The sequence below is a fragment of the Anomaloglossus baeobatrachus genome, chromosome 6 (assembly GCF_048569485.1).
Source record: "Anomaloglossus baeobatrachus isolate aAnoBae1 chromosome 6, aAnoBae1.hap1, whole genome shotgun sequence".
NCBI classification, from domain to species: domain Eukaryota; kingdom Metazoa; phylum Chordata; class Amphibia; order Anura; family Aromobatidae; genus Anomaloglossus; species Anomaloglossus baeobatrachus.
The window spans coordinates 542387294-542401533 of record NC_134358.1 but is presented as its reverse complement, the minus strand read 5'-3'; the positions used below and the strand labels follow the sequence as shown (position 1 = coordinate 542401533).

General features: G+C 45.4%; 1 protein-coding gene across 1 annotated transcript in view; it reads right to left on the bottom strand.

Annotated features, from left to right (window-relative positions):
• Positions 1–14007, bottom strand: part of LOC142243978 (uncharacterized) — a 608163-nt gene extending 594156 nt beyond the window's left edge. Inside the window, exons 1-3 of the mRNA XM_075316165.1 lie at positions 13843–14007; positions 10398–10507; positions 2777–2923 (exon numbers count right to left, since the gene is read on the bottom strand). Coding sequence (XP_075172280.1) covers positions 2777–2923; positions 10398–10507; positions 13843–13906 — 321 coding nt within the window. The 5' untranslated portion in view covers positions 13907–14007. The remainder of the gene's footprint in view (positions 1–2776; positions 2924–10397; positions 10508–13842) is intronic.
• Positions 14008–14240: the final 233 nt, after the last annotated feature.

Below are 14240 nucleotides of genomic sequence, written 5' to 3'. Positions count from 1 at the left end.
TATTGCAAAAACAATAACAAAAATTCTGTAGATTTGAAAAACACGTTAGCTGTATAAAATTACAATTAAAAAACCTAAAAAACAGCACATAGATGACATTTTAGAAATTACATTTATTGTTCTGGTGTAACAGGCCAAGGTATCCCCACAGTCCAGACTATACCTGGAGATAAAGTGGCCTAGGCTAGATTACACTCCAGGGTATAAATTGGCCAATGCCATATTATACCCCCCAGGCCATGTTATACCCCCCAGGCCATGTTATACCCCCCAGGCCATATTATACCCCATCAGTAGCACTGAGTGATATACTAAAGAATTACTAAATTTTTCAACATTTTATTGGAGATTCAGCTTTGTCTGGTAAGTTAAAGGGGTTGTCCACTACTTTTATATTTATGGCCAATTCTTCAGATAGGTCATCATTGTCTGATCGGCCGGGGTCCTACACACGGCACTCCCGCCAATCAACTGTTCTCGCTCCTGGTGGCGGCAGCCAGAAATGCTCAGTTCCACAGCTGCTCCGTCTTCTGATAGCGGCCACAACTGGGTATTGCACATCCGCCTCCTACTCCGATCAACAGGAGGCGTATGTGCAGTACCCGGCCGTGGCCACTATCAGAAAACGGATCAGCTGCGGAACTGAGCATTTCCGGCCCCCGCTGCCGCCAGGACTGATAACAGTTGATCGTGGGGGGGGGGGGGCGGGGTGTCGGACCCCGGCCAATCAGACATTGATGACCTATCCTAAGGATAGGCTATCAATATAAAAGTAGTGAACAACCCCTTTAAGTGAGAAAGTTTGCTGTCATAGAGAAACATACATAACTTACAATACATAACATTAGCTATGCACTGATGGGACAGCGCCATCTACTGTCGGCTCAATGTAAGCACTGTACAATTTTACACCTCTGGGGATAGAGTATATTCCCGGGGTATACTGTGGCCTGGGCCAGACTAAACCCGAATTCCACGTTAGATGGGTATATTCTAGTCTGGAGGGTAATCGTTTGGCCCAGGACAGTTAATCCTCCAGGTATAACTCTGGCCTGGGCCGAGCCATACCCGGGCTTAATCTGGGAAGGTGTAAACTTCGCCTGTTATACCGAGACTGTAAAATGCTGTTTTTTTTTCCCTGCACACAAAAAAAAAAAAACGAACAAAGAATAAATGCTGCAAACACTGAATGTGTGAACAAGCCCTTAGACTTTCTTTTAGAAGCCAGAAAGAAGCAAAAAAAAAAAAAAAAAAAAAAAAAGGAGGGGTTATGGCAGTAAATATTTCTCCCAGAAATATATAATGTGGAAACCACTCTCTCAGACCATAGCAACAACAACAGTTCAGTAACACATCCACAGAAAATGTATCAAGTATGAAAACCAATAATGTGGAAAGGTTTTTGCATAGAGGAAAAGGCAGAAATAAATCCTGCTGGTGGGGGAGGGGAATCTAGGGAGGAAAAGACCCATCCAAAAACATGGGGCAAAAAGGTAAAAAATATATATAAGTAGAACACTAAGTGAGAAGTAACATCACTATACATTCATATTCTGGTAAAGAGATATATATATTAAAAAAAAAAAAAAAATCACTCAGTAAATATAGAAGAAATCACAGCAAGAGATTACCCGTGATGGATAAGGAAAATCCTCGCAGAGAACCTTAGCAACCCAACGCGCGTTTCGCCTGGTGGCTCTCTCAAGGGAATGCACAAAAACCTTTCCACATTATTGTTTTTCATACCCGATTCATTGCCAATTTTTTTTTTTCATCATTTTTCTGAACAAAAACCTGTTTATAATCAGTGGATGCGTTACTCCAATTTTTTTTTTTGTTGTTGATACATTTCTGACACTGTATATGTATGCATGTATGTATGTATGCATATATATATATATATATATATATATATATATATATATATATATATATATATATATATATATATATATATATATATATATATATATATATATATATATATATATATGCCACATACCCAATGGCAACTTTAGGAGCCGGGGCAGACATTTCATTGGTGCAACCTGAGGCCTGAGAAGTCAGGGGGCCTATATCTTCCTTCAAAGCAGATGGAATTAGGAATTGTTATGAACTCTTTGGATGCAAATGGCCCAGATACTTGTGAGAGAAGAAAAGCCATTGTGTTCTTATAGTGTCCATCTTGTCTTATAAGTAATGATGTCAGAGGGTTCAGCTAACAACGATGGGTGGGAAGTTTCACATTTCTGTTCACGCCCCTACTGCTGTTATTGGTGCATAGTTCAGATGGACAAGGCCTTTTCATGTGACCCTTTATAAACTGGTCACATGTACTAATAAAAGGAGAATTCTTTGAATACACCACACTAAGTGTGTGCTGTATTGATTCCCCGAGCGCTCGTAAAACAAATCTTATTAATTTGGAGTTCAAAAGGCATAGAAGGAGTGTATTTTCCTCATATACGGTTCCTTCACAGGGGCCCTTTTTTGTGTCCGCCAGTGCAAGGAGCAGATCCCGATTTTTAGTGGCCCGTGAAGCATTTTACACTGGGGCTCTGGATAAACACCAGAACACTTACCCCTCTCGGATAATCCCACCTTGACTGTTCTACAGGACAATCATGGGAGGTGCTTTCCCTATTCAATACGGGAGATTACACACATATGAGTATATATTAAATATTAAAATAATAGAAAATAATATTCCAAATTCTATAGCTTCCAGTCCTGGACGCATGCACATTGTACTTTACACGACATATACAAAGGATATTTGTTTTGCTTTTTCGGCATTTCCCAATTCCATACAGATGTTTCCCATCGTATCCAGGATCTCAAGATTTTCGGGCTCCAAATCCAGGGCTCTCTGGCAGAAGAGCTGGGCCATCTCAAAGTTAAAATTGTCCAGGTACTCTTCAGTCTGAAATAAAAGATGGAGATTAGGATTTAGGAAACCTGCAAGCAATGAAATATTGATCAGATTGAAGGGTTTTCAAACAGGATAAGTTATCACCTATCCACAGGTTCGGTGATGAGCAGCTGATCATTGGGTGTCTGACCCATGGGACCTGTATGATCCTGTAAAACGGGCTCTAAAACCCCCGAGTACAGCACTCGGCAATCTCCAGCAGGGACATAGTCAATACATGGAGCAATGTTAAAAGTAAGGGCATATCCGTGCCCCGGTCTCAGGAGCAGTCGGACCCCCAGCTCCAATGTAATAGATCATTTTAGAGCCAGGTTGTTATCACTATGATTTTTTGACTCTTCCAAAAGAGATATTAATGGCTAAATGATCTCTCGCTCATCCATCGAAGAGTTGACCACCATCGATCACCAGATCGGGGGATCCTTGATACACAATAAACTAGGACATAGAATAGAGCGGTGGTTGGGCATGATGCTCTATTCAAAGGGAATGGCAGCAAAGAAAACAACACACAAAGGGTATAGGGTGCTGGGGTACAGTATTTTGGAAATTGTACCGTGCCTGAAAAAACAACAATCCATTTCATGCTCACTAGCAAATTAAAATGGGTTTGCCCACAAATAAAGTTAACATTAAAGTTCAATTTAATCAGTAGATCTTGGAATAATAATAATTTCCACAATTGGATGTGTTTAATAAAAATGTTCCTGTGCTGAGATAATCTTATATCTGTGTCCCTGCTGTGTAATGGCTCTGTCTGACCATACAGAAACATGGTCTGATCCTACCACAGGACGCCAAAGAGTATAAGACATTACAACATGGGATTCCAGCTGATTCTTTTTGTGAGGTAAAACATTTCCCTGCCTGTTTTTTTTTTAAAAAAAATGTTTTACCTCAAAGAAAGAATTATTTGTGATCCCGTGCTGTAATATTTTTATACTTTTTTTACTTCCTCACCAGCCCAGGAGATGTGGTATGATCAGACCATGTCCCTGTACGTTCAGACACAGCCATTACAGAGTACACAGCAGGAACGCATATATAAAAGATCTCAGTACAGGAAGATTTATTTTTTAAAAAAGACAGAGAAATGTTTTACCTCACCAAAGAATCTACTTTAATTTCTGTATATTCTCTTTTGCTGCCTCCCCGGCCCAGGAGATGTGGTACAATTAGACCATGTCCCTGTACGGTCAGACACAGCCATTACACAGTACACAGCAGGGACACATATATAAGATCTCAGCACAGGAACATTTTTTTTAATTACATCCAATTATGGAAATTATTATTATTCTAAGATCTATTGATTAAAATGAACTCTGTTCATGGGAAAATCCTTTGAAGGAGAGCTGAGGGATTTTAAGGTTTATGGTCAATATATAAAGCAGCTAGGCTTATGTCTAAAAGTTTGACTCACTACCCATGCCTTAATGGAGTTGTCAGGGCATCGTTAGGACAGGTCATAAATATTAAAGGGGTGTGTGGGTGCATCGGACATCCGGTACCCACACCGATCAGCTGTTATGAGCACCAGCACCACCCATATATAAACAGTGTACAGAACGGAGCAGCACGGCTACTTTAAATGTGTACAGGCTGCTGACCAGAACTATGGATCAGCTCCTATTAAAAAGAATAGTGTCAGCCCCTCAATGGTCAGATATTGATGACCTATTCTAAGGATAATTAATGCCCGATAAATACCTTTAACCTTAAAGACATTAACAAAACGAAGACAAGTATAGGTCAACATGATCAAGAAATATTATCAGATCGCCCTTTTTTGACATTAGAAATTCCTTTTTAATCTCTTCTGGGGGTTTCCACTGGAACAGACGTCTAAAAGGGCGAGCTTAAAGGGGCTGTAGAGGTGTCAGGCTAGGTACGGGGAAGTATTAAGCAAAAGGATAAAGGGAAGGGCAACCCTGTGTCTAGGGAAGGGAGGAGATGATGACCCCTGACCAAACCTACTGCTGGCCCCTGGGGTCCCTCACCACCCTAGATAGGGTCTGCACCTATGCAACGAGCTGGACTATGCAACGAGCTGGACACCTGACCCTGGCTGACTCTGAAATAGGCCCTAGGTAGGGAATGGATGGGATGAGTGCTTAGTCAACCCCACTAAGCTCTAAAAAACACACAGGGATAACAAACAAAGAGGAAAGTAAATGATTAACTTATCTCCAGATGACTCCGGGAGAAGAACTGCAACAACAATAAAGTTTCTCAAGATGTATACAAGCCGTCTGCTTGCACTGAAGACTTCATAAGGCTATGTGCACACACTGCGGTTTTTTTACGCTGCGTTTTTGTGCGTTTTTTTTATAGTGCTAAAAACGCACAGAAACGCAGCTTCTTTAAAAAATGCATGAAAAAAACGCATGCGTTTTGGTGCGTTTTTGGCTGCGTTTTGCTGCGTTTTTTTTATCAGTTAACATTGCCATTAAAGATTGTTAAAAAAAAAAAAAAAAAGGTCTGATGTCATTTCCTTCTTCCATATGTTCTTCATTCTCCACTAGTGTATGCAGGAGAGAAGACAGCTGCAGAACTACAAAGCTCAGCATGCTCCATCCAGGACTGTATGCTGGAGGGAGAGTCAGGGGGAGCAGACCTACAAGGCTCAGCATACTCCATCCACTAGTGGATGCAGGAGAGCAGTCAGCAGCTGCAGAACTACAAGGCTTAGCATCCTCCATCCAATAGTGTATGCAGAAGAGCAGACAGCAGCTGTCGAACTACAAGGCTCAGCATCCTCCTTCCAGGACTGTATGCAGGATTTCTTTGCCCCCACCCAAAAAAAAAATGACGTGGGCTTTGCCATATTTTTGTATGCTAGCCAGGTACAGCAGGCAGGTACGGGCTGCCCCCAACCCCCAGCTGCCTCTTTGTACCCGGCTGGGAACGAAAAATATAGAGCAGCCCTTTTTTTTTTTTTTTTATTTCATGAATTTCAAGAAATAATTAAAAAAAATGACGTGGACTTCGCCCAATTTTTGAGTCCAGCCAGGTACAACTAGGCAGCTGGGGATTGGAATACACAGTGCAGTGTGCCCATGCTTTCTGGGCACCCCCGCTGCGAATTGCAGTCCGCAGCCACCCCAGAAAATGGCGCTTTCATAGAAGCGCCATCTTCTGGCGCTGTATCCAACTCTTCCAGCTGCCCTGGTGACGGGTGGCTCGCTGGGTAATAATGGGGTTAGGGCTAGCTGTATATTATCAGCTGGCCCTAAGCCCGAAATTCATGGTGTCACGCCGATATTAGACATGGCCACCATGAATTTCTAGTAAAGATAAAAAAAAAAAAAAAAATATTTTTATTAGAAATAAAACACAACACAATTAGTGACTCCATCTTTATTGAAATAAAGAACCCCCCTCCGCAGTAATCCTGGGTCAAGGGTCCCGCGCCGTCCAATCTGGATCCAATATCATCTGATCGGTTTGCTGGAAGGCAAAGCGATCAGATGATGTGTCAGGTTCTAGGATGTGAATCACATCACACATCAGCTGATTGTATAAAAGCCGTTTATACAATCAGATGATGCATCAGTACAAAATAAAAAAAAAAAAACTCACTTATGTGCTGATTACCGGCAGCTCCTGGAGCGGAGTCTGATCCCGTCCGATCGCTGCAGGAGAAGCCTGTAATCAGGGATGAAGTCTCCTGACGGCATCCGCTGACAGGTTAAGCCGGCCGGCCGCTGGTGTCACCGTGAGACTTACGATCAGCTGATGCGTCAGGTGATCAGCGCCAGGTCCTGCAGCTATCGGAAGTGTCCCGGCCGTCTGCACACAGCCGGAGCGGCGGTACCGGGAGAGGAGCTGGGAGCGGGCATGGCACCGGGAGTCTGCAGACAGGTGAGTATGACGTTTTTTTTTTCTACTGTTCACTTTTGTTTTCACAGCTGCCTCCACCTCCCGCCCACACATGGCGCCGCACGGCAGCATACATGCACAGGACGGGAGGTGGAAGCGGCGGTGACGGTACCGGGAGGATTCATGCTTCTGTATTTACTGACAGAAGGAATCCTCTTCCTGTACATGTCACTTTACTGCCCACCTCCTGCGTTTATAGCTGCGCTTTTAGTCATAGAAACGCACTAAAACACAGCTATATTTGCAATTTGCTGTTTTCATTGCATTTTTGAACATCTCATTGAACTCAATGGGTGGAAAACGCAGTGAAAACGCAAAAATAATTGACATGCTGCGTTTTTGTGGGCACCACAAAAACTCAGCTAAAAAAAACGCTGTGTGCAGACAGCAAAAATGAAAACTCATAGACTTTGCTGGGGAAGCAAAGTCATGCAGTTTTCTGAGAAAAACACACTTGAAAAACGCGCAAAAACGCCGCGAAAAACGCACTGTGTGAACTTACCCTAAGGGTATAAGAGCTATCACCAGCACAAGAGTAAGGCTATGTGCACACGCTGCGTTTTTTTGACGCTGCGTTTTTGGGAAGGGGGAATGAGGGCATATAAAGACACAAAGGGAAGTGCTGAAGATTACCAGCTAAAACGGTGAGGAAATCCGCAGGGTCCTAAAGAGAAAGGGATTAAAGCGGGCTTTACACGCTAGCGATATCGTACGCAAAAGCACCCACCCCCGTCGTGCATGCGATTTCGTGTGATTGCTGCTGCAGCGAACATTATCTCTACGGCAGCGTCACACGCGCTTACCTGGTCGTCGTCGTCGCTGTGACCGCCGAACAATCCCTCCCTCAAGGGGGAGGGACGTTCGGCATCACAGCGACGTCACCGCGACATCACTAAGCGGCCAGCCAATCAAAGCGGAGGGGTGGAGATGAGCAGGACGTAACATCCTCTGCATTGCGGCCTGCGGCAGGTAGGAGACGTTCCTCGCTCCTGCGGTGTCACACACAGCGATGTGTGCTGCCGCAGGAACGACGAACAACATCGATAATCAACCATTACTGATTTTTGACTTTGGGACGACCTCTCCTTGGTGAACGATTTTCACCATTTTTGAGGTCGCTGGTCAGTGTCACACGCTGCGATATCGTTAATGGCGCCGGATGTGCGTCACTAACAACATGACCCCGATGATAAAACATTAACAATATCGTAGCGTGTAAATCCCCCTTAACTCCAAGCAGGGAAAAAGGGAAAGTCATAGAGCAGCTTGTGTAGCCAAACGCTGCGACCTTCTACAGTCGGAAACTACAAGTGTGACATACCCGTGACCGTAGGATTCCTTCTAGCTGTCACTGGAGGTTAAATGGGCTGTCCACTACTAGGATCAGGTTGGTGATTGTGGCCTGTGTAATGTTGGTCCACTGCTCTTCAATGGCTGAGCAGTTGCTGGATACTGGCAGTAACATGAACACTGTCGTATACACTGATCCAGAGCATCCCTAACATTTTTAATGGGTGACCTGTCCGGTGACTATGCTGCCATGAAAGAATTGGGATATTTTCAGCTTCCAGGAATTGTGTACAGATCCTTGCAACATGGGGCCGTGCATTATCAGCTGCCACATGAGCTGATGGTGGTGGACGAGGCACAATAATGGCCTCAGGGTCTCATCATGGTACCTCTGTGTATTCAAAATGGCATCAATAAAACGCACCTGTGTTCATTGTACATAACATATGCCTGCCCATACCATAACTCCACCACCACCATGGACCACTCCATTCACAGCGATGACATCAGCAAACCGCTCACCCGCACAGTGCCATACACACAATCTGCTATCTGCCCTGTACAGTGAAGGCCGGAATTCATCCGTGAAGAGAACATCTCTCCAATGTGCCAGACACCATTCAATTTGAGCATTTCCCCACTCAAGCCGGTTACGACGATGACCTGCAGTCAGGTGGAGACACTGATGAGGATGAGGAGCAGCAGATGAGCCTCACCAAGACGGTTTCTGACAGTTTGGGCAGACATTCTTTGGTCATGCACCGGTTGTTGCAGCCGCTGTCCGGGGGCCGGTCTCAGATGATCCTGGAGGTGAAGATGCTGGATGTGGCGGTCCTGGGCTGGTGTGAGTACACGTGGTCTGCAGTTGTGAGGTCAGTTAGATGTACAGCCAAATTCTCTAAAACACCTTTGGAGACGACGTACGGTATAGAAATGAACATTCAATTCATGGGAACAGCTTTGCAGGACATTACTGCAGTCAGCAGCTAATTGCACACTCCTAAAAAACTTACATCTGTGGCATTGTGCTGTGTGATAAAAGTGCACATTTTACAATAGCCTTTTATTGTGGCCAGCCTAAGGCGCACCTGTGCAATAATCATGCTGGCCAGCCTAAGGCGCACCTGTGCAATAATCATGCTGGCCAGCCTAAGGCAAACCTGTGCAATAATCATGTTGGCCAGCCTAAGGCGAACCTGTGCAATAATCATGCTGGCCAGCCTAAGGAGCACCTATGCTATAATCACACTGGCCAGCCTAAAGCGCACCGGTGGAATACACATGCTGTCTAATCAGCATCTTGATATGCCGTACCTGTGAGGTGGATGGATTATCTCGATAATAGTCATGCGTGGGACTCAGGCATCTCCACCATTAGAGCTAACCCTGAGGTCTGGGCTAGCCTAGGGACCCTAAAATGAGGGTCAGTATTGGAGCCCCCTGTCCCTCATTATCCTGCAGTCACATTGTGACAATAAAAAGTTGAAATATGCACACCAAATTTAATACTGAGGTCCAATAGATGACAGAATGGCCTCCAGTTTTCTTCTAATATTCTTGAAAAAGTTGCATTTATGTAATTAGCTTCAAATTTATCAGGTGGCACAATTGCTAAATATGGAGTGGCGCTGTTGAAGGGAGTATACTAAAGATTTGGTGGCGCAATTTTTTTTTTTTTATAAAAGTCAACCTAAGAATCGTAAAAAAAAAAAAAAAACTACAATTTTTCATGACTAATATTCCATTTTCTGAATACTTATACCCTGACCATAACTTAAAGGGAATCTGTCAGCAGGTTTTTGCTCCCCCATCTGAGAGCGGCATAATGTAGGGGCAGAGACCCTGATTCCAGCGATGTGTCACTTACTGAGCTGTTAGTTGTCATTTTGATATAATCACTGTTTTCTCTGCTGCAGATCTAGCAATTAGAGCTGATAAATATGCTGGGCTAGCTGCAGCACGCCAAGTAGTCCTGTAATGATAATCTCCTGCTGGTTAATCAGTGATTTTATCAAAACTACACTAACCAGACCAATAAGTGACATCACTGGAATCAGGATCTCTGCCCCTGAGTTATGCTGCTCTCAGATGAGATAGGAAAAACCTGGTGACAGATTCCCTTTAACCATTTACAGTAGGAAGAAAGTAAATTAAGTCGTCTATTGTTACTCGGTGACAACTCTTTTTTGCCGTAAGTCATATATGACTGATAAAAGAAAGTAATAGCTCAGATTCAACCTCACAACAGATGGAAAGTAAAGGTGCAAGATATTTGTTATTAGTTTGTAGTTACCTTTTCTAATAATTGATGAATGGAGTATTTTTCGGCAGTTTTCTTCCGGACCTTGTTGTGCATCCTAACTTTCATCCGATCTTGAGCCGACAAACCAACGATGTCATCGGCTAAAAGGGGACGAAGACTAAAATTAAAAATGCCCTAAGTGTGCACATTATACACTACATCATACAGTCCAGATGTTTCAGCTTCATCCGGGCTGAGCCTATATTGCGTTTATGATGGCCGCTCAGTGTATACCCCAGAAAAGCATTATGATACACCCTCAACACATTAATAGGGATCCATTAGTCTGATGGGTGAAAAATGATCGTCATTTTTGGCCTCCATTGGGCCAGAGTTTAAAACATAATATATGGACTAGGGTAAGCGGCAAATGCAGGATGCCAGACCAGAGTATTCAGGTAGTTGGCATTTCTGCCACTTCTCAATCAAACTCATCTGTATAAGGCTGGTCATCATGGTAAGCAACACTGAGTCAACTCTGCTACATCACCGCACAGGCCCGGCTACATCACCGCACAGGCCCGGCTACATCACCGCACAGGCCCGGCTACATCACCGCACAGGCCCGGCTACATCACCGCACAGGCCCGGCTACATCACCGCACAGGCCCGGCTACATCACCGCACAGGCCCGGCTACATCACCGCACAGGCCCGGCTACATCACCGCACAGGCCCAGCTACATCACCGCACAGGCCCGGCTACATCACCGCACAGGCCCGGCTACATCACCGTACAGGCGTTGCTACATTAAGCATGCCTTGCAAATTCTGCTACACCAGTTGAGTCAACTCTGTTCTGCACTGGTGACTAGGATGTGACTGGATAGGGACCCCTAAGCTGGTCCCCAAACTAGGTAGGACCCTGAGCTGACCATTACCACAGAGGTACACTTGATGGTAGTAAGGTCTGAGCCACCAGTGTATCCCTATCTCCTGTCCATGGCCCTGATATAACACCCTCCAAGGGATAGGCCGGACAGTAGTCACAAAACTCCACCAAACAAACAAACACAGACCGGGGGAATCACAAAACTAACACACCCCAAAAACAAATACCAAGGGGGTTAGAAGAAGGTGCACAGAAGGTAAATGAGGGAAGGAGACAGTAACTAAACAGGGTAACTTTCAGATCAAACAACAAAAAAGCAGCCGCCCCCGCCTTCCCGCTCCAGAATAAAATTTGAATAACCGGCGTCCTCTGGTGGGAGCAGAGGGTATTTATCCAGGTTGGGCGTGGTTATCAGCAAAAACACCAGATCAAGGGTAATGAGCTTGCGGAAATCTGACATTAACCCATACATTTAATGTGTATAGTCTCAGATGGTATAACAGAGACTCCGAACCTGAGCCTGTCATTAAGCTCCAAGGGAGATGACCGTGACATCCGCTGCATCAAGCTTTCAGTGCAAACTCAGCTCTGCTGCATTGGTTCCTGAACAAGGAGTCAATACTTCTGCTACATCACTGTTCCAGCTCCTCTACATCTGATGCCATCATTCTTCCAACTAAATTGCTGCACTTGTTCTTACTGCATTAGAGCTACTCGTCCAGACCAAGGATCCACCTCTCCAAGTTAGACACATAACAGCGGGCACAGTAATACACAGCATATTTTCCAATGAATGAATCAATAAAGGAGCCCCCAAGTCCAGCGATGTGTCACTTATTAGAATGTTTCTTGGTGTTTCAATACAATCAGTATTTTATCAGCAGGAGATTATCACTAGAGGACTGGATATCTCATGCCTCCTGATACAGCCAGGCCTCAGCACTGATCAGCTTTCTGTCACTATACAATGTATACAGATGTCTATCAGTGGTGTGGGCGGGGTTATACACAGCTCAGCATTCCCAGCTCTGCTAGATCTGCAGCAGACAAAACTGTGATTTTATCAAAATAACAGTATGCAGACTAGTAAGTGACACATCGCTGGAACCAGGGTCTTTGCACCTATATCATTCTGCACTCAGAATCCCTTTGAAAAAAAACTACGCACAACTTACAAGTGTCATGTGAGTTCTGTTTTTTCACTGTTGTTTATGGGATGGGAGAGGACGGCAGATGTTCTTTATTTTGCATATTAAAAAAATAGATAAAATGATGGTAAAATTGGATCCATGGAACCAAAAATGTATTCAGCACACCGATAAAAACGGTGGGGGGTTATATGTAAAACAAAAAAAACCTCTGGTGTAAATGAGGCCTATGCAGAGGGGGGACACAGCCAGCGCTGGGGCCGCTCCTCCCCGTCCTATGGAGAGGACACAGTCAGCACCGGGGCCGCTCCTCTCCGTCCTATGGAGAGGGGGGACACAGTCAGCGCTGGGGCTGCACCTCTCCGTCCTATGTAGAGAGGGAAACAGCGCTGGGGCCGCTCCTCCCCGTCCTATGGAGAGGACACAGTCAGCACCGGGGCCGCTCCTCTCCGTCCTATGGAGAGGGGGGACACAGTCAGCGCTGGGGCTGCACCTCTCCGTCCTATGTAGAGAGGGAAACAGCGCTGGGGCCGCTCCTCTCCGTCCTATGGAGAGAGGGGACACAGTCAGCGCTGGGGCCGCTCCTCCCCGTCCTATGGAGAGAGGGGACACAGTCAGCGCTGGGGCCGCTCCTCTCCGTCCTATGGAGAGGGGGGACACAGTCAGCGCTGGGGCTGCACCTCTCCGTCCTATGTAGAGAGGGAAACAGCGCTGGGGCCGCTCCTCTCCGTCCTATGGAGAGGGGGGACACAGCCAGCGCTGGGGCCGCTCCTCCCCGTCCTATGGAGAGGACACAGTCAGCACCGGGGCCGCTCCTCTCCGTCCTATGGAGAGGGGGGACACAGCCAGCGCTGGGGCTGCTCCTCTCCGTCCTATGGAGAGGGGGGACACAGCCAGCGCTGGGGCCGCTCCTCTCCATCCTATGGGGAGGGGGACACAGCCAGTGCCGGGGCTGCTCCTCTCTGAATGGAAGGCGGCCCCCATTCGTACCCCCGCCGGCAGGATCAGCCATCTATTGGGCTACTCCAGAACGCGTATTCTTTATGCTACAATAACAGAGAAAAACTGTCTACAAACATGATAGAACTATTTATCAAAGTGCAACTTTTTCAGTTCCATTTGGCAAATGTTCGAAAACCTGCACACCTAGAAATAAACTCATGTTTCAAGGTTTATAGGATTGTTTACAGCAGAAGAATAGGGGGTTTCTATGAGCACTGAAGCTACCATGTAACCCTTAACCCTACAGCGCAATGTAGCAGAGCTGAATCCGTCTTGTAACTTTTCTCCATTCAAATGCGGAAAGAAAACAGCACCATACACCGATTATTACAGAACGACAAACTCGGCTCTGCTACATTTCCATTCTGTAGCTCTCTGCTCTGCAACCTGTGGCTCTGCTGGTGTTATAAGACTACAACTCCCAGCATGCCCTGCTGCAGAGGACTCCTGCTCACCTCCACTCCTTCCTCTCTGCCTCCTCTTTGACCTGCTGCTCCTCTTCTTGGCCTGTCCTCCCATAGATGCAGATGGTAGAAAGTAAAGCAGAGAAAGTTACAGCTGATCTGAGCTCTTCCTGCAACACCATGTGCACCATCAGCGTGGCTGTCAGCTGCAACGGCGGCCGGGAAGGGTCAAACCTCCTCAAAATGCGAAGCTGAGCTCTGTTCAGTCCTGGGAAGATGAATCTTGTATCATGGACACTTTGTAACTATACATTAATTCTGAATGACACACTTTGTATTCTCTAGAATTATGTTACATGCATGATGCACCAATATGTTTTTCACAAATTTAACCCCTTCCTGTAGCAGACAATTGAACTTTTTGCTCTTTCATTTTATTTCCTCTTACA